Source organism: Nothobranchius furzeri, chromosome 8 (assembly GCF_043380555.1).
Source record: "Nothobranchius furzeri strain GRZ-AD chromosome 8, NfurGRZ-RIMD1, whole genome shotgun sequence".
Taxonomy (NCBI): domain Eukaryota; kingdom Metazoa; phylum Chordata; class Actinopteri; order Cyprinodontiformes; family Nothobranchiidae; genus Nothobranchius; species Nothobranchius furzeri.
Genome location: NC_091748.1, coordinates 72,187,738 through 72,205,136, shown reverse-complemented (window position 1 = coordinate 72,205,136; position 17,399 = coordinate 72,187,738). Strand labels below are relative to the sequence as shown.

The following is a 17,399-nucleotide window of genomic DNA, read 5'->3' as shown; positions in this document are numbered from 1 at the left end:
TATTAATAGAGACAACAACGCAATGTTCTGGTGGCAATAAGCTGCCAGCCGTCTTCCCCAGATGTCGCAACTAGCCCCAAAGTACCCGTATGTCGGTGCCACAAGCTCATCAAAGCGGATTTTCAGCACGGAGACTAAGTAGTTGGTCCACAACCTCCTATGTTGAAGCTCCTGTCTCATTTCCTTACGTTTTGCAGTGGCAGTGTACAGCGGTGCTTCGTTGTGACTAGGGATGGGTACCTTTGACATTTGAATCGATCCCGGTACTAATTCCCGGTACCAACGAATCGATACCGGTACCAATTTTCGATACTTTGAGTGTGTAATATTTTAAATCTCTTTTATAATTAGATATATATTTTTCTCAGTATACAACCATATTTGATAAATATCACGATAAATAACATTCAACTGTTTGTATTTTAACATCGTCCTTGTAGTTTTATAAGCTGATAATTAAACTGAAGCAAACATCTTTACTGTGAACTAAATTTACTGTGTATCTTCATTCCTTTTGCCGTCCTTTTTCTTGATTTTTCCTACTGGGAAGTTAGAATTTCCGAGGAGAAAGCGAACGCACCATTAGCTGATAACAATGGTGGCAATGGAAGCTAACATATCAAGCTAACGTTATCTTAAACAGTTTATTTAGCTGCTGGAGCAGATTCAATCGATGATGCCTCACACTTAGATCGTTGTCGCTGGTTTCATCTTCACCCAATCACCCGTCGCATTTAGTAAAGTGAAGCCAAACTTTAGAGCGCGTTCATGTTCTTCTAGTTGGAAATTCGGAGTTCCGAGGAGAAAGCGAACGCACCATTAGCAAAACGGAAGCTAACATATCAAGCTAACGTTATCTTAAACATTTTATTTACCTACCGGAGCAGATTAAGATGAGGATGTCTCACTTAGGTCGTCGTCGCTGGTTTCATCATCACCCAGTTACCCATCACATTTAGTGAAGTGGACCCAAGCTTTAGCGTGCGTTCTTTCTACCATGCTGCTCTGTTTACACCTCGCTCGCAGCGACCGACAACATAACTCTCGTGCGCATGCGCAGCTGTCTAGGCAAGTTCTCGTTATGAAGGACGGGTACCGAAACGAGGCACCGTTTCAAATGACGTGAATCGGTGCTCAGTCGGTACTGTGGAATTCGGTCGGTACCTTAAAAAGTACAGAATTCGGTACCCGTCGCTAGTTGTGACGTAGTCCTAATTGGCTCCTGTGATTCCTTCATGTGACTTTTGATTGTCATTTGTAGTCGATATGATTATTAAGGTTACCTAAAAAAAATGAGGATCATTACGGAGTAATTTTAATGATTTTTTGACGTGAACTGCTAGCTGTTACCATTCACTTACATTGTTTGTGCTAAGCTAAAGCTAACAGAGTACTGCCAGATTAGAAGAATGACTGGGTAGGTAACAAAATGGTTTCCCCCTACTTATCTGTTGTGTCCTTGGGCAAGACACTTAACCCACGTTGCCTGCTGGTGGTGGTCGGAGGGACCGGTGGCGCCAGTGCTCGGCAGCCTCGCCTCTGTCAGTGCGCCCCAGGGCAGCTGTGGCTACATTGTAGCTCATCACCACCAGTGTGTGAATGGGTGAATGACTGATTGTGTTGTAAAGCGCCTTGGGGGGTTCCAGGACTCTAGAAGACGCTATATCAAATACAGGCCATTTATCTAACTCAGAGGAATACAGCAACAGACTAAATTTAACTTAGATGTGGAATATCCCTGTTCCTAAAAGTTCTTCATGTCTGTTATTTTCTAATAATTCATGGAAAGAATTATAAGTTACTTACAGTCTGTAAAATACACATAAGCTGCTTTGTATTTGGCTTTAGTCTTGAAGTCAGATATGAAGGCATCAACACTCTGACATGTAAAAATAAGAGTTTATTAGAAATGAAATATACGTCACATTCTGAGTAATTCAGAGTTGTGATGGCAAACCTTGGAGGTTGGTGTCATGAAATAAATGGCCTTCATTTCTGGAACAGGCTCTCTGATTTTGTACAGGTCCTCCACAACTGAACAGAGAAAACTTTACTGCTACACAAAATGTTGCACAAGAATCCACATGAAGACAAAGCATACAAGACAAAAAACTCAATACATTTGAAACCTACTTGTGATTTTTTCTGCCATCAGATCGGACATTTTGCAGCATGTTGAGAGCAGCTTGGTGGTGAAGGGGTCCAACAGTAAAATCTGTAAAGACAAATTGTAAATGGAAAGCAAATTGCATGTTTTGCACTTGTCCACTTTGAGTCACAAATGAGAGAAATTGAATGTGAAAGATGACTCGGCGTGGAATTACAATCTTGAAGGCGTGTCTTACCTTCCATACTCCAGATTTGTTGCAGTCTGTGATGATCGTCTCTTTAATTCCTGAGGAGGCACAAATTAGAATTAAAGCTGCAAGCAGCGTCGTTCGGCCCTCGCAGCTCCGCGCCGCTCCGGTCTGCCGTCGCACCAGTGCACGTCTGACAGAACAGAAACGTCAACCACCCCGACACCAGAAACCGCGAATGGCCTCCTAGTCTGCACCTCACCCTGACTCAGCATCCCCTCTGAGCTCACCATTAAATTGAATATTAAGATTACGGCGTTACGCCAGAATTCGCCATGGCATCAAAGCCCCTCCCTTTCTGGAAAGCTATCAGATCTGAATGGTCATTACAGCATCATGAAGACAGTGCATGACCTTAGGGTCATGTTGACTAAATTAGAGGGGACAAATATGGGCATTTCAGCATAAAAAATAAATTCCTGTAGTCAGGGGGCGGGGCTTAGGTGATGTCAGCTGTCCACATTGTCATTGTTTACAGATATGGTCAATGATCACACAGACAAAGTTCGAAAAAGATCTGATCATGCACATGGGAGTTATTAAGTCAAGTAAAGTAATGGCGAAAGGTCAACGTTTGAGGCTTAGCCACGCCCACACCTTTCAACTTTTGAAAAATCCGACGGTTGAATTTTTTCCCCTATGTCTTAAGAGTGTATTGCAGAAGTTTGAAGGTGATTGGTGAAAAGGGCGACGGAGCATCACTCTCCAAACAATGTGTGCGAAAACCACTAAATCACGTACTTGCACCAAAATGGCCGACTTCCTGTGCGACTTTACGCTTGGCTCCAAGAGACTTTTTTGTAGGTCCTGAGACCCCACATTAGTGTACCAAATTTCGTAATCCTCAGTCAAAGCATGGCTTGGGGCTGAAAGTTTTAATGGCTCTAGGGGGCGCTATTTAAGAATATAGGCCACGCCCACAAACTTCAGCTGTCTATTTCTCTTGGAGCTCAGACTAGGATCACTCACCAGAAGTTTCGTAGCAATATCACGATAACTGAAGAAATGAGACAAACGTATTTCCATGGCGTGATGGCGATTTTCGCCATGGTCCCAAAGCCCCGCCTTTTTTCAAAACCTGCCAGTACTGGAGACCAAGTAACCTCAACTTGTCTACTGCTGTTTGCCACAGAATCCTGGTGATTGGGTAAAAGGAGTCCAGTAGGGAGCTGTGAAAAAAAGAGTAGCGTGGCGACAGGTCAAAGTTTGAGGCTTAGCCACGCCCACACCTTTCAACTTTTGAAAAATCCGACGGTTAAATTTTTTCCCCTATGTCTTAAGGGTATATAGCAGAAGTTTGAAGGAGATTGGTGAAAAGGGCGACGGAGCATCACTCTCCAAACAACGTGTGCGAAAACCACTAAATCGCGTACTTGATCCAAAATGGCCGACTTCCTGTGCGACTTTGAACTTGACTCCAAGAGACTTTTTTGTAGGTCCTGAGACACCACATTAGTGTACCAAATTTCGTAATCCTCAGTCAAAGCATGGCTTGGGGCTAATAGTTTAAATGGTCCTAGGGGGCGCTATTTCAAAACATAGGCCACGCCCACAAAATTCAGCTGTCTATTTCTCTTGGAGCTCAGACTAGGATCACTCACCAGAAGTTTCGTAGCAATATCACGATAACTGAAGAAATGAGAGACAAACGTATTTCCATGGCGTGATGGCGATTTTCGCCATGGTCCCAAAGCCCCGCCTTTTTTCAAAACCTGCCAGTACTGGAGACCAAGTAACCTCAACTTGTCTACTGCTGTTTGCCACAGAATCCTGGTGATTGGGTAAAAGGAGTCCAGTAGGGAGCTGTGAAAAAAAGAGTAGCGTGGCGACAGGTCAAAGTTTGAGGCTTAGCCACGCCCACACCTTTCAACTTTTGAAAAATCCGACGGTTGAATTTTTTCCCCTATGTCTTAAGGGTATATAGCAGAAGTTTGAAGGAGATTGGTGAAAAGGGCGACGGAGCATCACTCTCCAAACAACGTGTGCGAAAACCACTAAATCGCGTACTTGATCCAAAATGGCCGACTTCCTGTGCGACTTTGAACTTGACTCCAAGAGACTTTTTTGTAGGTCCTGAGACACCACATTAGTGTACCAAATTTCGTAATCCTCAGTCAAAGCATGGCTTGGGGCTAATAGTTTTAATGGTCCTAGGGGGCGCTATTTCAGAAAATAGGCCACGCCCACCAGATGTTCACATCAGATCTTTTGGGGGGCCGGACTAGGATCACTCACAAGAAGTTTCGTGACGATATCTTTGGAAATGACGAAATGGGAGGCAAACGTAAGGCCAAGGCGGTACGCCTGAATTCGCCGCGCCACCACAGCCCCGCCCTCTGCCGAAAACTCCCATAAAGTGACGCCAAGCAACCCCCACTTGTCTTGAGTTACCAGCTACAAATTTGTGGTGATTAAGTGAAATGGGGCAATTTGGGACCTTTCACAGTAAAACTTGATCTTTTTGGTCCTGAGGGGGCGGGGCTTGTGTGATGTCATCATCCGACCTTTCAATTTACTTTGTGGGTGGATGACGAATGACCACAGAAAGTTTGGTAACTCTATTCCATTCAGTTATGAAGTTATAGCAATTTAAATATTTTTGGCGAGTAGTCAAACTTCGAGGCCTGGCTCCGCCCCTTCAACATATACGAAAACTCAGAATCCTTATCTCATTTTGTTCGCCCATCCCTTCTGAGCAATTTTACACAATTTTTGAGACGATCGTGCGAAAAATGATCGAGCAATCCAATCAGAAACGGACCCTAAAAACGGCAAAAACGGCAAAAAATCGCCATTTCAACCCAAAATGGCCGACTTCCTGTTTGATATTGACCATGGTTGCAAGAGACTTTTCTGTGCGGACTGTTGAGTACTACAAGTGTACCAAATTTCATAACTGTACGATAAACTAAGCTTTATGGAGAGGGGTTTTTTTCACTTTGTAGGGGGCGCTGTTCAGCCATTTTCTTTGCGATTTTTTTGGGACCTTTAAAATATCAAATTTTTCACCAGGCCTGACAAGTGTGCAAAATATTGTGAGTTTTGGGGTATGTTAAGGTCCCCAAAAAGCTGTTCAAAGGGGGCACGGAATAACAAAAAATAATTAAAGCTGCAAGCAGCGTCGTTCGGCCCTCGCAGCTCCGCGCCGCTCCGGTCTGCCGTCGCACCAGTGCACGTCTGACAGAACAGAAACGTCAACCACCCCGACACCAGAAACCGCGAATGGCCTCCTAGTCTGCACCTCACCCTGACTCAGCATCCCCTCTGAGCTCACCATTAAATTGAATATTAAGATTACGGCGTTACGCCAGAATTCGCCATGGCATCAAAGCCCCTCCCTTTCTGGAAAGCTATCAGATCTGAATGGTCATTACAGCATCATGAAGACAGTGCATGACCTTAGGGTCATGTTGACTAAATTAGAGGGGACAAATATGGGCATTTCAGCATAAAAAATAAATTCCTGTAGTCAGGGGGCGGGGCTTAGGTGATGTCAGCTGTCCACATTGTCATTGTTTACAGATATGGTCAATGATCACACAGACAAAGTTCGAAAAAGATCTGATCATGCACATGGGAGTTATTAAGTCAAGTAAAGTAATGGCGAAAGGTCAACGTTTGAGGCTTAGCCACGCCCACACCTTTCAACTTTTGAAAAATCCGACGGTTGAATTTTTTCCCCTATGTCTTAAGAGTGTATTGCAGAAGTTTGAAGGTGATTGGTGAAAAGGGCGACGGAGCATCACTCTCCAAACAATGTGTGCGAAAACCACTAAATCACGTACTTGCACCAAAATGGCCGACTTCCTGTGCGACTTTACGCTTGGCTCCAAGAGACTTTTTTGTAGGTCCTGAGACCCCACATTAGTGTACCAAATTTCGTAATCCTCAGTCAAAGCATGGCTTGGGGCTGAAAGTTTTAATGGCTCTAGGGGGCGCTATTTAAGAATATAGGCCACGCCCACAAACTTCAGCTGTCTATTTCTCTTGGAGCTCAGACTAGGATCACTCACCAGAAGTTTCGTAGCAATATCACGATAACTGAAGAAATGAGACAAACGTATTTCCATGGCGTGATGGCGATTTTCGCCATGGTCCCAAAGCCCCGCCTTTTTTCAAAACCTGCCAGTACTGGAGACCAAGTAACCTCAACTTGTCTACTGCTGTTTGCCACAGAATCCTGGTGATTGGGTAAAAGGAGTCCAGTAGGGAGCTGTGAAAAAAAGAGTAGCGTGGCGACAGGTCAAAGTTTGAGGCTTAGCCACGCCCACACCTTTCAACTTTTGAAAAATCCGACGGTTAAATTTTTTCCCCTATGTCTTAAGGGTATATAGCAGAAGTTTGAAGGAGATTGGTGAAAAGGGCGACGGAGCATCACTCTCCAAACAACGTGTGCGAAAACCACTAAATCGCGTACTTGATCCAAAATGGCCGACTTCCTGTGCGACTTTGAACTTGACTCCAAGAGACTTTTTTGTAGGTCCTGAGACACCACATTAGTGTACCAAATTTCGTAATCCTCAGTCAAAGCATGGCTTGGGGCTAATAGTTTAAATGGTCCTAGGGGGCGCTATTTCAAAACATAGGCCACGCCCACAAAATTCAGCTGTCTATTTCTCTTGGAGCTCAGACTAGGATCACTCACCAGAAGTTTCGTAGCAATATCACGATAACTGAAGAAATGAGAGACAAACGTATTTCCATGGCGTGATGGCGATTTTCGCCATGGTCCCAAAGCCCCGCCTTTTTTCAAAACCTGCCAGTACTGGAGACCAAGTAACCTCAACTTGTCTACTGCTGTTTGCCACAGAATCCTGGTGATTGGGTAAAAGGAGTCCAGTAGGGAGCTGTGAAAAAAAGAGTAGCGTGGCGACAGGTCAAAGTTTGAGGCTTAGCCACGCCCACACCTTTCAACTTTTGAAAAATCCGACGGTTGAATTTTTTCCCCTATGTCTTAAGGGTATATAGCAGAAGTTTGAAGGAGATTGGTGAAAAGGGCGACGGAGCATCACTCTCCAAACAACGTGTGCGAAAACCACTAAATCGCGTACTTGATCCAAAATGGCCGACTTCCTGTGCGACTTTGAACTTGACTCCAAGAGACTTTTTTGTAGGTCCTGAGACACCACATTAGTGTACCAAATTTCGTAATCCTCAGTCAAAGCATGGCTTGGGGCTAATAGTTTTAATGGTCCTAGGGGGCGCTATTTCAGAAAATAGGCCACGCCCACCAGATGTTCACATCAGATCTTTTGGGGGGCCGGACTAGGATCACTCACAAGAAGTTTCGTGACGATATCTTTGGAAATGACGAAATGGGAGGCAAACGTAAGGCCAAGGCGGTACGCCTGAATTCGCCGCGCCACCACAGCCCCGCCCTCTGCCGAAAACTCCCATAAAGTGACGCCAAGCAACCCCCACTTGTCTTGAGTTACCAGCTACAAATTTGTGGTGATTAAGTGAAATGGGGCAATTTGGGACCTTTCACAGTAAAACTTGATCTTTTTGGTCCTGAGGGGGCGGGGCTTGTGTGATGTCATCATCCGACCTTTCAATTTACTTTGTGGGTGGATGACGAATGACCACAGAAAGTTTGGTAACTCTATTCCATTCAGTTATGAAGTTATAGCAATTTAAATATTTTTGGCGAGTAGTCAAACTTCGAGGCCTGGCTCCGCCCCTTCAACATATACGAAAACTCAGAATCCTTATCTCATTTTGTTCGCCCATCCCTTCTGAGCAATTTTACACAATTTTTGAGACGATCGTGCGAAAAATGATCGAGCAATCCAATCAGAAACGGACCCTAAAAACGGCAAAAACGGCAAAAAATCGCCATTTCAACCCAAAATGGCCGACTTCCTGTTTGATATTGACCATGGTTGCAAGAGACTTTTCTGTGCGGACTGTTGAGTACTACAAGTGTACCAAATTTCATAACTGTACGATAAACTAAGCTTTATGGAGAGGGGTTTTTTTCACTTTGTAGGGGGCGCTGTTCAGCCATTTTCTTTGCGATTTTTTTGGGACCTTTAAAATATCAAATTTTTCACCAGGCCTGACAAGTGTGCAAAATATTGTGAGTTTTGGGGTATGTTAAGGTCCCCAAAAAGCTGTTCAAAGGGGGCACGGAATAACAAAAAATAATAATAATCAGAGCAAAAACAAGAGGCCTTCGCAGCGCTTTCGCTGCTCGGGCCTAATTAAAGCTGCAAGCAGCGTCGTTCGGCCCTCGCAGCTCCGCGCCGCTCCGGTCTGGACGGCAGCCCGGGGCACCAGTGCACGTCTGACAGAACAGAAACGTCAACCACCCCGACACCAGAAACCGCGAATGGCCTCCTAGTCTGCACCTCACCCTGACTCAGCATCCCCTCTGAGCTCACCATTAAATTGAATATTAAGATTACGGCGTTACGCCAGAATTCGCCATGGCATCAAAGCCCCTCCCTTTCTGGAAAGCTATCAGATCTGAATGGTCATTACAGCATCATGAAGACAGTGCATGACCTTAGGGTCATGTTGACTAAATTAGAGGGGACAAATATGGGCATTTCAGCATAAAAAATAAATTCCTGTAGTCAGGGGGCGGGGCTTAGGTGATGTCAGCTGTCCACATTGTCATTGTTTACAGATATGGTCAATGATCACACAGACAAAGTTCGAAAAAGATCTGATCATGCACATGGGAGTTATTAAGTCAAGTAAAGTAATGGCGAAAGGTCAACGTTTGAGGCTTAGCCACGCCCACACCTTTCAACTTTTGAAAAATCCGACGGTTGAATTTTTTCCCCTATGTCTTAAGAGTGTATTGCAGAAGTTTGAAGGTGATTGGTGAAAAGGGCGACGGAGCATCACTCTCCAAACAATGTGTGCGAAAACCACTAAATCACGTACTTGCACCAAAATGGCCGACTTCCTGTGCGACTTTACGCTTGGCTCCAAGAGACTTTTTTGTAGGTCCTGAGACCCCACATTAGTGTACCAAATTTCGTAATCCTCAGTCAAAGCATGGCTTGGGGCTGAAAGTTTTAATGGCTCTAGGGGGCGCTATTTAAGAATATAGGCCACGCCCACAAACTTCAGCTGTCTATTTCTCTTGGAGCTCAGACTAGGATCACTCACCAGAAGTTTCGTAGCAATATCACGATAACTGAAGAAATGAGACAAACGTATTTCCATGGCGTGATGGCGATTTTCGCCATGGTCCCAAAGCCCCGCCTTTTTTCAAAACCTGCCAGTACTGGAGACCAAGTAACCTCAACTTGTCTACTGCTGTTTGCCACAGAATCCTGGTGATTGGGTAAAAGGAGTCCAGTAGGGAGCTGTGAAAAAAAGAGTAGCGTGGCGACAGGTCAAAGTTTGAGGCTTAGCCACGCCCACACCTTTCAACTTTTGAAAAATCCGACGGTTAAATTTTTTCCCCTATGTCTTAAGGGTATATAGCAGAAGTTTGAAGGAGATTGGTGAAAAGGGCGACGGAGCATCACTCTCCAAACAACGTGTGCGAAAACCACTAAATCGCGTACTTGATCCAAAATGGCCGACTTCCTGTGCGACTTTGAACTTGACTCCAAGAGACTTTTTTGTAGGTCCTGAGACACCACATTAGTGTACCAAATTTCGTAATCCTCAGTCAAAGCATGGCTTGGGGCTAATAGTTTAAATGGTCCTAGGGGGCGCTATTTCAAAACATAGGCCACGCCCACAAAATTCAGCTGTCTATTTCTCTTGGAGCTCAGACTAGGATCACTCACCAGAAGTTTCGTAGCAATATCACGATAACTGAAGAAATGAGAGACAAACGTATTTCCATGGCGTGATGGCGATTTTCGCCATGGTCCCAAAGCCCCGCCTTTTTTCAAAACCTGCCAGTACTGGAGACCAAGTAACCTCAACTTGTCTACTGCTGTTTGCCACAGAATCCTGGTGATTGGGTAAAAGGAGTCCAGTAGGGAGCTGTGAAAAAAAGAGTAGCGTGGCGACAGGTCAAAGTTTGAGGCTTAGCCACGCCCACACCTTTCAACTTTTGAAAAATCCGACGGTTGAATTTTTTCCCCTATGTCTTAAGGGTATATAGCAGAAGTTTGAAGGAGATTGGTGAAAAGGGCGACGGAGCATCACTCTCCAAACAACGTGTGCGAAAACCACTAAATCGCGTACTTGATCCAAAATGGCCGACTTCCTGTGCGACTTTGAACTTGACTCCAAGAGACTTTTTTGTAGGTCCTGAGACACCACATTAGTGTACCAAATTTCGTAATCCTCAGTCAAAGCATGGCTTGGGGCTAATAGTTTTAATGGTCCTAGGGGGCGCTATTTCAGAAAATAGGCCACGCCCACCAGATGTTCACATCAGATCTTTTGGGGGGCCGGACTAGGATCACTCACAAGAAGTTTCGTGACGATATCTTTGGAAATGACGAAATGGGAGGCAAACGTAAGGCCAAGGCGGTACGCCTGAATTCGCCGCGCCACCACAGCCCCGCCCTCTGCCGAAAACTCCCATAAAGTGACGCCAAGCAACCCCCACTTGTCTTGAGTTACCAGCTACAAATTTGTGGTGATTAAGTGAAATGGGGCAATTTGGGACCTTTCACAGTAAAACTTGATCTTTTTGGTCCTGAGGGGGCGGGGCTTGTGTGATGTCATCATCCGACCTTTCAATTTACTTTGTGGGTGGATGACGAATGACCACAGAAAGTTTGGTAACTCTATTCCATTCAGTTATGAAGTTATAGCAATTTAAATATTTTTGGCGAGTAGTCAAACTTCGAGGCCTGGCTCCGCCCCTTCAACATATACGAAAACTCAGAATCCTTATCTCATTTTGTTCGCCCATCCCTTCTGAGCAATTTTACACAATTTTTGAGACGATCGTGCGAAAAATGATCGAGCAATCCAATCAGAAACGGACCCTAAAAACGGCAAAAACGGCAAAAAATCGCCATTTCAACCCAAAATGGCCGACTTCCTGTTTGATATTGACCATGGTTGCAAGAGACTTTTCTGTGCGGACTGTTGAGTACTACAAGTGTACCAAATTTCATAACTGTACGATAAACTAAGCTTTATGGAGAGGGGTTTTTTTCACTTTGTAGGGGGCGCTGTTCAGCCATTTTCTTTGCGATTTTTTTGGGACCTTTAAAATATCAAATTTTTCACCAGGCCTGACAAGTGTGCAAAATATTGTGAGTTTTGGGGTATGTTAAGGTCCCCAAAAAGCTGTTCAAAGGGGGCACGGAATAACAAAAAATAATAATAATCAGAGCAAAAACAAGAGGCCTTCGCAGCGCTTTCGCTGCTCGGGCCTAATTAAAGCTGCAAGCAGCGTCGTTCGGCCCTCGCAGCTCCGCGCCGCTCCGGCCTGACCGGCAGCCCGGGGCACCAAGGCACGTCTGGCAGAACAGAAACGTCAACCACCCCGACACTAGAATCCGCGAATGGCCTCCTAGTCCGCACCTCACCCTGACTCAGCATCCCCTCTGAGCTCACCATTAAAATGATTTGTAAGGTTACGGCGTTACGCCAGAATTCACCAAGGCATCAAAGCCCCTCCCTTTCTGGAAAGCTATCAGATCTGAATGGTCAATACAGCATCATGAAGACAGTGCATGACCTTGGTGACTTGTTGACTAAATTAGAGGGGACAAATATGGGCATTTCAGCATAAAAAAATAGAATTCCTGTAGTCAGGGGGCGGGGCTTAGGTGATGTCAGCTGTCCACATTGTCATTTTTTACAGATATGGTCAATTATCACACAGACAAAGTTTGAAAAAGATCTGATCATGCTCATGGGAGTTATTAAGTCAAGTAAAGTAATGGCGAAAGGTCAAAGTTTGAGGCTTAGCCACGCCCACACCTTTCAACTTTTGAAAAATCCGACGGTTGAATTTTTTACCCTACGTCTTAAGAGTATACAGCAGAAGTTTGAAAGTGATTGGTGAAAAGGGCGACGGAGCATCACTCTCCAAACAACGTGTGCGAAAACCACTAAATCGCGTACTTGGACCAAAATGGCCGACTTCCTGTGCGACTTTGCGCTTGGCTCCAAGAGGCTTTTTTGTAGGTCCTGAGACACCACATTAGTGTACCAAATTTCGTAATCCTCAGTCAAAGCATGGCTTGGGGCTATTAGTTTAAATGGTCCTAGGGGGCGCTATTTAAGAGAATAGGCCACGCCCACAAACTTCAGCTGTCTATTTCTCTTGGGGGTCAGACTAGGATCACTCACCAGAAGTTTCGTAGCGATATCACGATAACTGAAGAAATGAGAGGCAAACGTATTTCCATGGCGTGATGGCGATTTTCGCCATGCTCCCAAAGCCCCGCCTTTTTTCAAAACCTGCCAGTACTGGAGACTAAGTAACCTCAAGCTGTCTACTGCTGTTTCCCACAGAATCCTGGTGATTGGGTAAAAGGAGTCCAGTAGGGAGCTGTGAAAAAAAGAGTGGCGTGGCGACAGGTCAACGTTTGAGGCTTAGGCACGCCCACACCTTTCAACTTTTGAAAAATCCGACGGTTGAATTTTTTCCCCTATGTCTTAAGAGTATATAGCAGAAGTTTGAAGGAGATTGGTGAAAAGGGCGACGAAGCATCACTCTCCAAACAACGTGTGCGAAAACCACTAAATCGCGTACGTGGACCAAAATGGCCGACTTCCTGTGCGACTTTGCACTTGGCTCCAAGAGACTTTTTTGTAGGTACTGAGACACCACATTAGTGTACCAAATTTCGTAATCCTCAGTCAAAGCTTGGCTTGGGGCTATTAGTTTAAATGGTCCTTGGGGGCGCTATTTAAGAGAATAGGCCACGCCCACAAACTTCAGCTGTCTATTTCTCTTGGGGGTCAGACTAGGATCACTCACCAGAAGTGTCGGAGCGATATCACGATAACTGAAGAAATGAGAGGCAAACGTATTTCCATGGCGTGATGGCGATTTTCGCCATGCTCCCAAAGCCCCGCCTTTTTTCAAAACCTGCCAGTACTGGAGACCAAGTAACCTCAAGTTGTCTACTGCTGTTTCCCACAGAATCCTGGTGATTAGGTAAAAGGAGTCCAGTAGGGAGCTGTGAAAAAAAGAGTGGCGTGGCGGCAGGTCAAAGTTTGAGGCTTAGCCACGCCCACACCTTTCAACTTTTGAAAAATCCGACGGTTGAATTTTTTCCCCTATGTCTTAAGAATATATAGCAGAAGTTTGAAGGAGATTGGTGAAAAGGGCGACGGAGCATCACTCTCCAAACAACGTGTGCGAAAACCACTAAATCGCGTACTTGGACCAAAATGGCCGACTTCCTGTGCGACTTTGCACTTGGCTTCAAGAGACTTTTTTGTAGGTCCTGAGACACCACATTAGTGTACCAAATTTCGTAATCCTCAGTCAAAGCATGGCTTGGGGCTGACAGTTTTAATGGTCCTAGGGGGCGCTATTTCAGAAAATAGGCCACGCCCACCAGATGTTCACATCAGATCTTTTGGGGGGCCGGACTAGGATCACTCACAAGAAGTTTCGTGACGATATCTTTGGAAATGACGAAATGGGAGGCAAACGTAAGGCCAAGGCGGTACGCCTGAATTCGCCGCGCCGCCACAGCCCCGCCCTCTGCCGAAAACTCCCATAAAGTGACGCCAAGCAACCCCCACTTGTCTTGAGTTACCAGCTACAAATTTGTGGTGATTAAGTGAAATGGGGCAATTTGGGACCTTTCACAGTAAAACTTGATCTTTTTGGTCCTGAGGGGGCGGGGCTTGTGTGATGTCATCATCCGACCATTCAATTTACTTTGTGGGTGGATGACGAATGACCACAGAAAGTTTGGTAACTCTATTCCATTCAGTTATGAAGTTATAGCAATTTAAATATTTTTGGCGAGTAGTCAAACTTCGAGGCCTGGCTCCGCCCCTTCAACATATACGAAAACTCAGAATCCTTATCTCATTTTGTTCGCCCATCCCTTCTGAGCAATTTTACACAATTTTTGAGACGATCGTGCGAAAAATGATCGAGCAATCCAATCAGAAACGGACCCTAAAAACGGCAAAAACGGCAAAAAATCGCCATTTCAACCCAAAATGGCCGACTTCCTGTTTGATATTGACCATGGTTGCAAGAGACTTTTCTGTGCGGACTGTTGAGTACTACAAGTGTACCAAATTTCATAACTGTACGATAAACTAAGCTTTATGGAGAGGGGTTTTTTTCACTTTGTAGGGGGCGCTGTTCAGCCATTTTCTTTGCGATTTTTTTGGTACCTTTAAAATATCAAATTTTTCACCAGGCCTGACAAGTGTGCAAAATATTGTGAGTTTTGGGGTATGTTAAGGTCCCCAAAAAGCTGTTCAAAGGGGGCACGGAATAACAAAAAATAATTAAAGCTGCAAGCAGCGTCGTTCGGCCCTCGCAGCTCCGCGCCGCTCCGGTCTGGACGGCAGCCCGGGGCACCAGTGCACGTCTGACAGAACAGAAACGTCAACCACCCCGACACCAGAAACCGCGAATGGCCTCCTAGTCTGCACCTCACCCTGACTCAGCATCCCCTCTGAGCTCACCATTAAATTGAATATTAAGATTACGGCGTTACGCCAGAATTCGCCATGGCATCAAAGCCCCTCCCTTTCTGGAAAGCTATCAGATCTGAATGGTCATTACAGCATCATGAAGACAGTGCATGACCTTAGGGTCATGTTGACTAAATTAGAGGGGACAAATATGGGCATTTCAGCATAAAAAATAAATTCCTGTAGTCAGGGGGCGGGGCTTAGGTGATGTCAGCTGTCCACATTGTCATTGTTTACAGATATGGTCAATGATCACACAGACAAAGTTCGAAAAAGATCTGATCATGCACATGGGAGTTATTAAGTCAAGTAAAGTAATGGCGAAAGGTCAACGTTTGAGGCTTAGCCACGCCCACACCTTTCAACTTTTGAAAAATCCGACGGTTGAATTTTTTCCCCTATGTCTTAAGAGTGTATTGCAGAAGTTTGAAGGTGATTGGTGAAAAGGGCGACGGAGCATCACTCTCCAAACAATGTGTGCGAAAACCACTAAATCACGTACTTGCACCAAAATGGCCGACTTCCTGTGCGACTTTACGCTTGGCTCCAAGAGACTTTTTTGTAGGTCCTGAGACCCCACATTAGTGTACCAAATTTCGTAATCCTCAGTCAAAGCATGGCTTGGGGCTGAAAGTTTTAATGGCTCTAGGGGGCGCTATTTAAGAATATAGGCCACGCCCACAAACTTCAGCTGTCTATTTCTCTTGGAGCTCAGACTAGGATCACTCACCAGAAGTTTCGTAGCAATATCACGATAACTGAAGAAATGAGACAAACGTATTTCCATGGCGTGATGGCGATTTTCGCCATGGTCCCAAAGCCCCGCCTTTTTTCAAAACCTGCCAGTACTGGAGACCAAGTAACCTCAACTTGTCTACTGCTGTTTGCCACAGAATCCTGGTGATTGGGTAAAAGGAGTCCAGTAGGGAGCTGTGAAAAAAAGAGTAGCGTGGCGACAGGTCAAAGTTTGAGGCTTAGCCACGCCCACACCTTTCAACTTTTGAAAAATCCGACGGTTAAATTTTTTCCCCTATGTCTTAAGGGTATATAGCAGAAGTTTGAAGGAGATTGGTGAAAAGGGCGACGGAGCATCACTCTCCAAACAACGTGTGCGAAAACCACTAAATCGCGTACTTGATCCAAAATGGCCGACTTCCTGTGCGACTTTGAACTTGACTCCAAGAGACTTTTTTGTAGGTCCTGAGACACCACATTAGTGTACCAAATTTCGTAATCCTCAGTCAAAGCATGGCTTGGGGCTAATAGTTTAAATGGTCCTAGGGGGCGCTATTTCAAAACATAGGCCACGCCCACAAAATTCAGCTGTCTATTTCTCTTGGAGCTCAGACTAGGATCACTCACCAGAAGTTTCGTAGCAATATCACGATAACTGAAGAAATGAGAGACAAACGTATTTCCATGGCGTGATGGCGATTTTCGCCATGGTCCCAAAGCCCCGCCTTTTTTCAAAACCTGCCAGTACTGGAGACCAAGTAACCTCAACTTGTCTACTGCTGTTTGCCACAGAATCCTGGTGATTGGGTAAAAGGAGTCCAGTAGGGAGCTGTGAAAAAAAGAGTAGCGTGGCGACAGGTCAAAGTTTGAGGCTTAGCCACGCCCACACCTTTCAACTTTTGAAAAATCCGACGGTTGAATTTTTTCCCCTATGTCTTAAGGGTATATAGCAGAAGTTTGAAGGAGATTGGTGAAAAGGGCGACGGAGCATCACTCTCCAAACAACGTGTGCGAAAACCACTAAATCGCGTACTTGATCCAAAATGGCCGACTTCCTGTGCGACTTTGAACTTGACTCCAAGAGACTTTTTTGTAGGTCCTGAGACACCACATTAGTGTACCAAATTTCGTAATCCTCAGTCAAAGCATGGCTTGGGGCTAATAGTTTTAATGGTCCTAGGGGGCGCTATTTCAGAAAATAGGCCACGCCCACCAGATGTTCACATCAGATCTTTTGGGGGGCCGGACTAGGATCACTCACAAGAAGTTTCGTGACGATATCTTTGGAAATGACGAAATGGGAGGCAAACGTAAGGCCAAGGCGGTACGCCTGAATTCGCCGCGCCACCACAGCCCCGCCCTCTGCCGAAAACTCCCATAAAGTGACGCCAAGCAACCCCCACTTGTCTTGAGTTACCAGCTACAAATTTGTGGTGATTAAGTGAAATGGGGCAATTTGGGACCTTTCACAGTAAAACTTGATCTTTTTGGTCCTGAGGGGGCGGGGCTTGTGTGATGTCATCATCCGACCTTTCAATTTACTTTGTGGGTGGATGACGAATGACCACAGAAAGTTTGGTAACTCTATTCCATTCAGTTATGAAGTTATAGCAATTTAAATATTTTTGGCGAGTAGTCAAACTTCGAGGCCTGGCTCCGCCCCTTCAACATATACGAAAACTCAGAATCCTTATCTCATTTTGTTCGCCCATCCCTTCTGAGCAATTTTACACAATTTTTGAGACGATC

The 17,399-nt window shown here is 45.1% G+C and overlaps 1 protein-coding gene across 2 annotated transcripts in view; it reads right to left on the bottom strand.

Annotated features, from left to right (window-relative positions):
* stxbp3 (syntaxin binding protein 3) overlaps positions 1-17,399 on the bottom strand; it is a 44,329-nt gene that overhangs the window by 11,423 nt on the left and 15,507 nt on the right. For both annotated transcript variants that reach the window (XM_054752072.2, XM_054752073.2), the window contains exons 2-5: positions 2,346-2,395; positions 2,134-2,215; positions 1,958-2,034; positions 1,807-1,879 (exon numbers count right to left, since the gene is read on the bottom strand). In XM_054752072.2, coding sequence (XP_054608047.1) covers positions 1,807-1,879; positions 1,958-2,034; positions 2,134-2,215; positions 2,346-2,395 — 282 coding nt within the window. The remainder of the gene's footprint in view (positions 1-1,806; positions 1,880-1,957; positions 2,035-2,133; positions 2,216-2,345; positions 2,396-17,399) is intronic.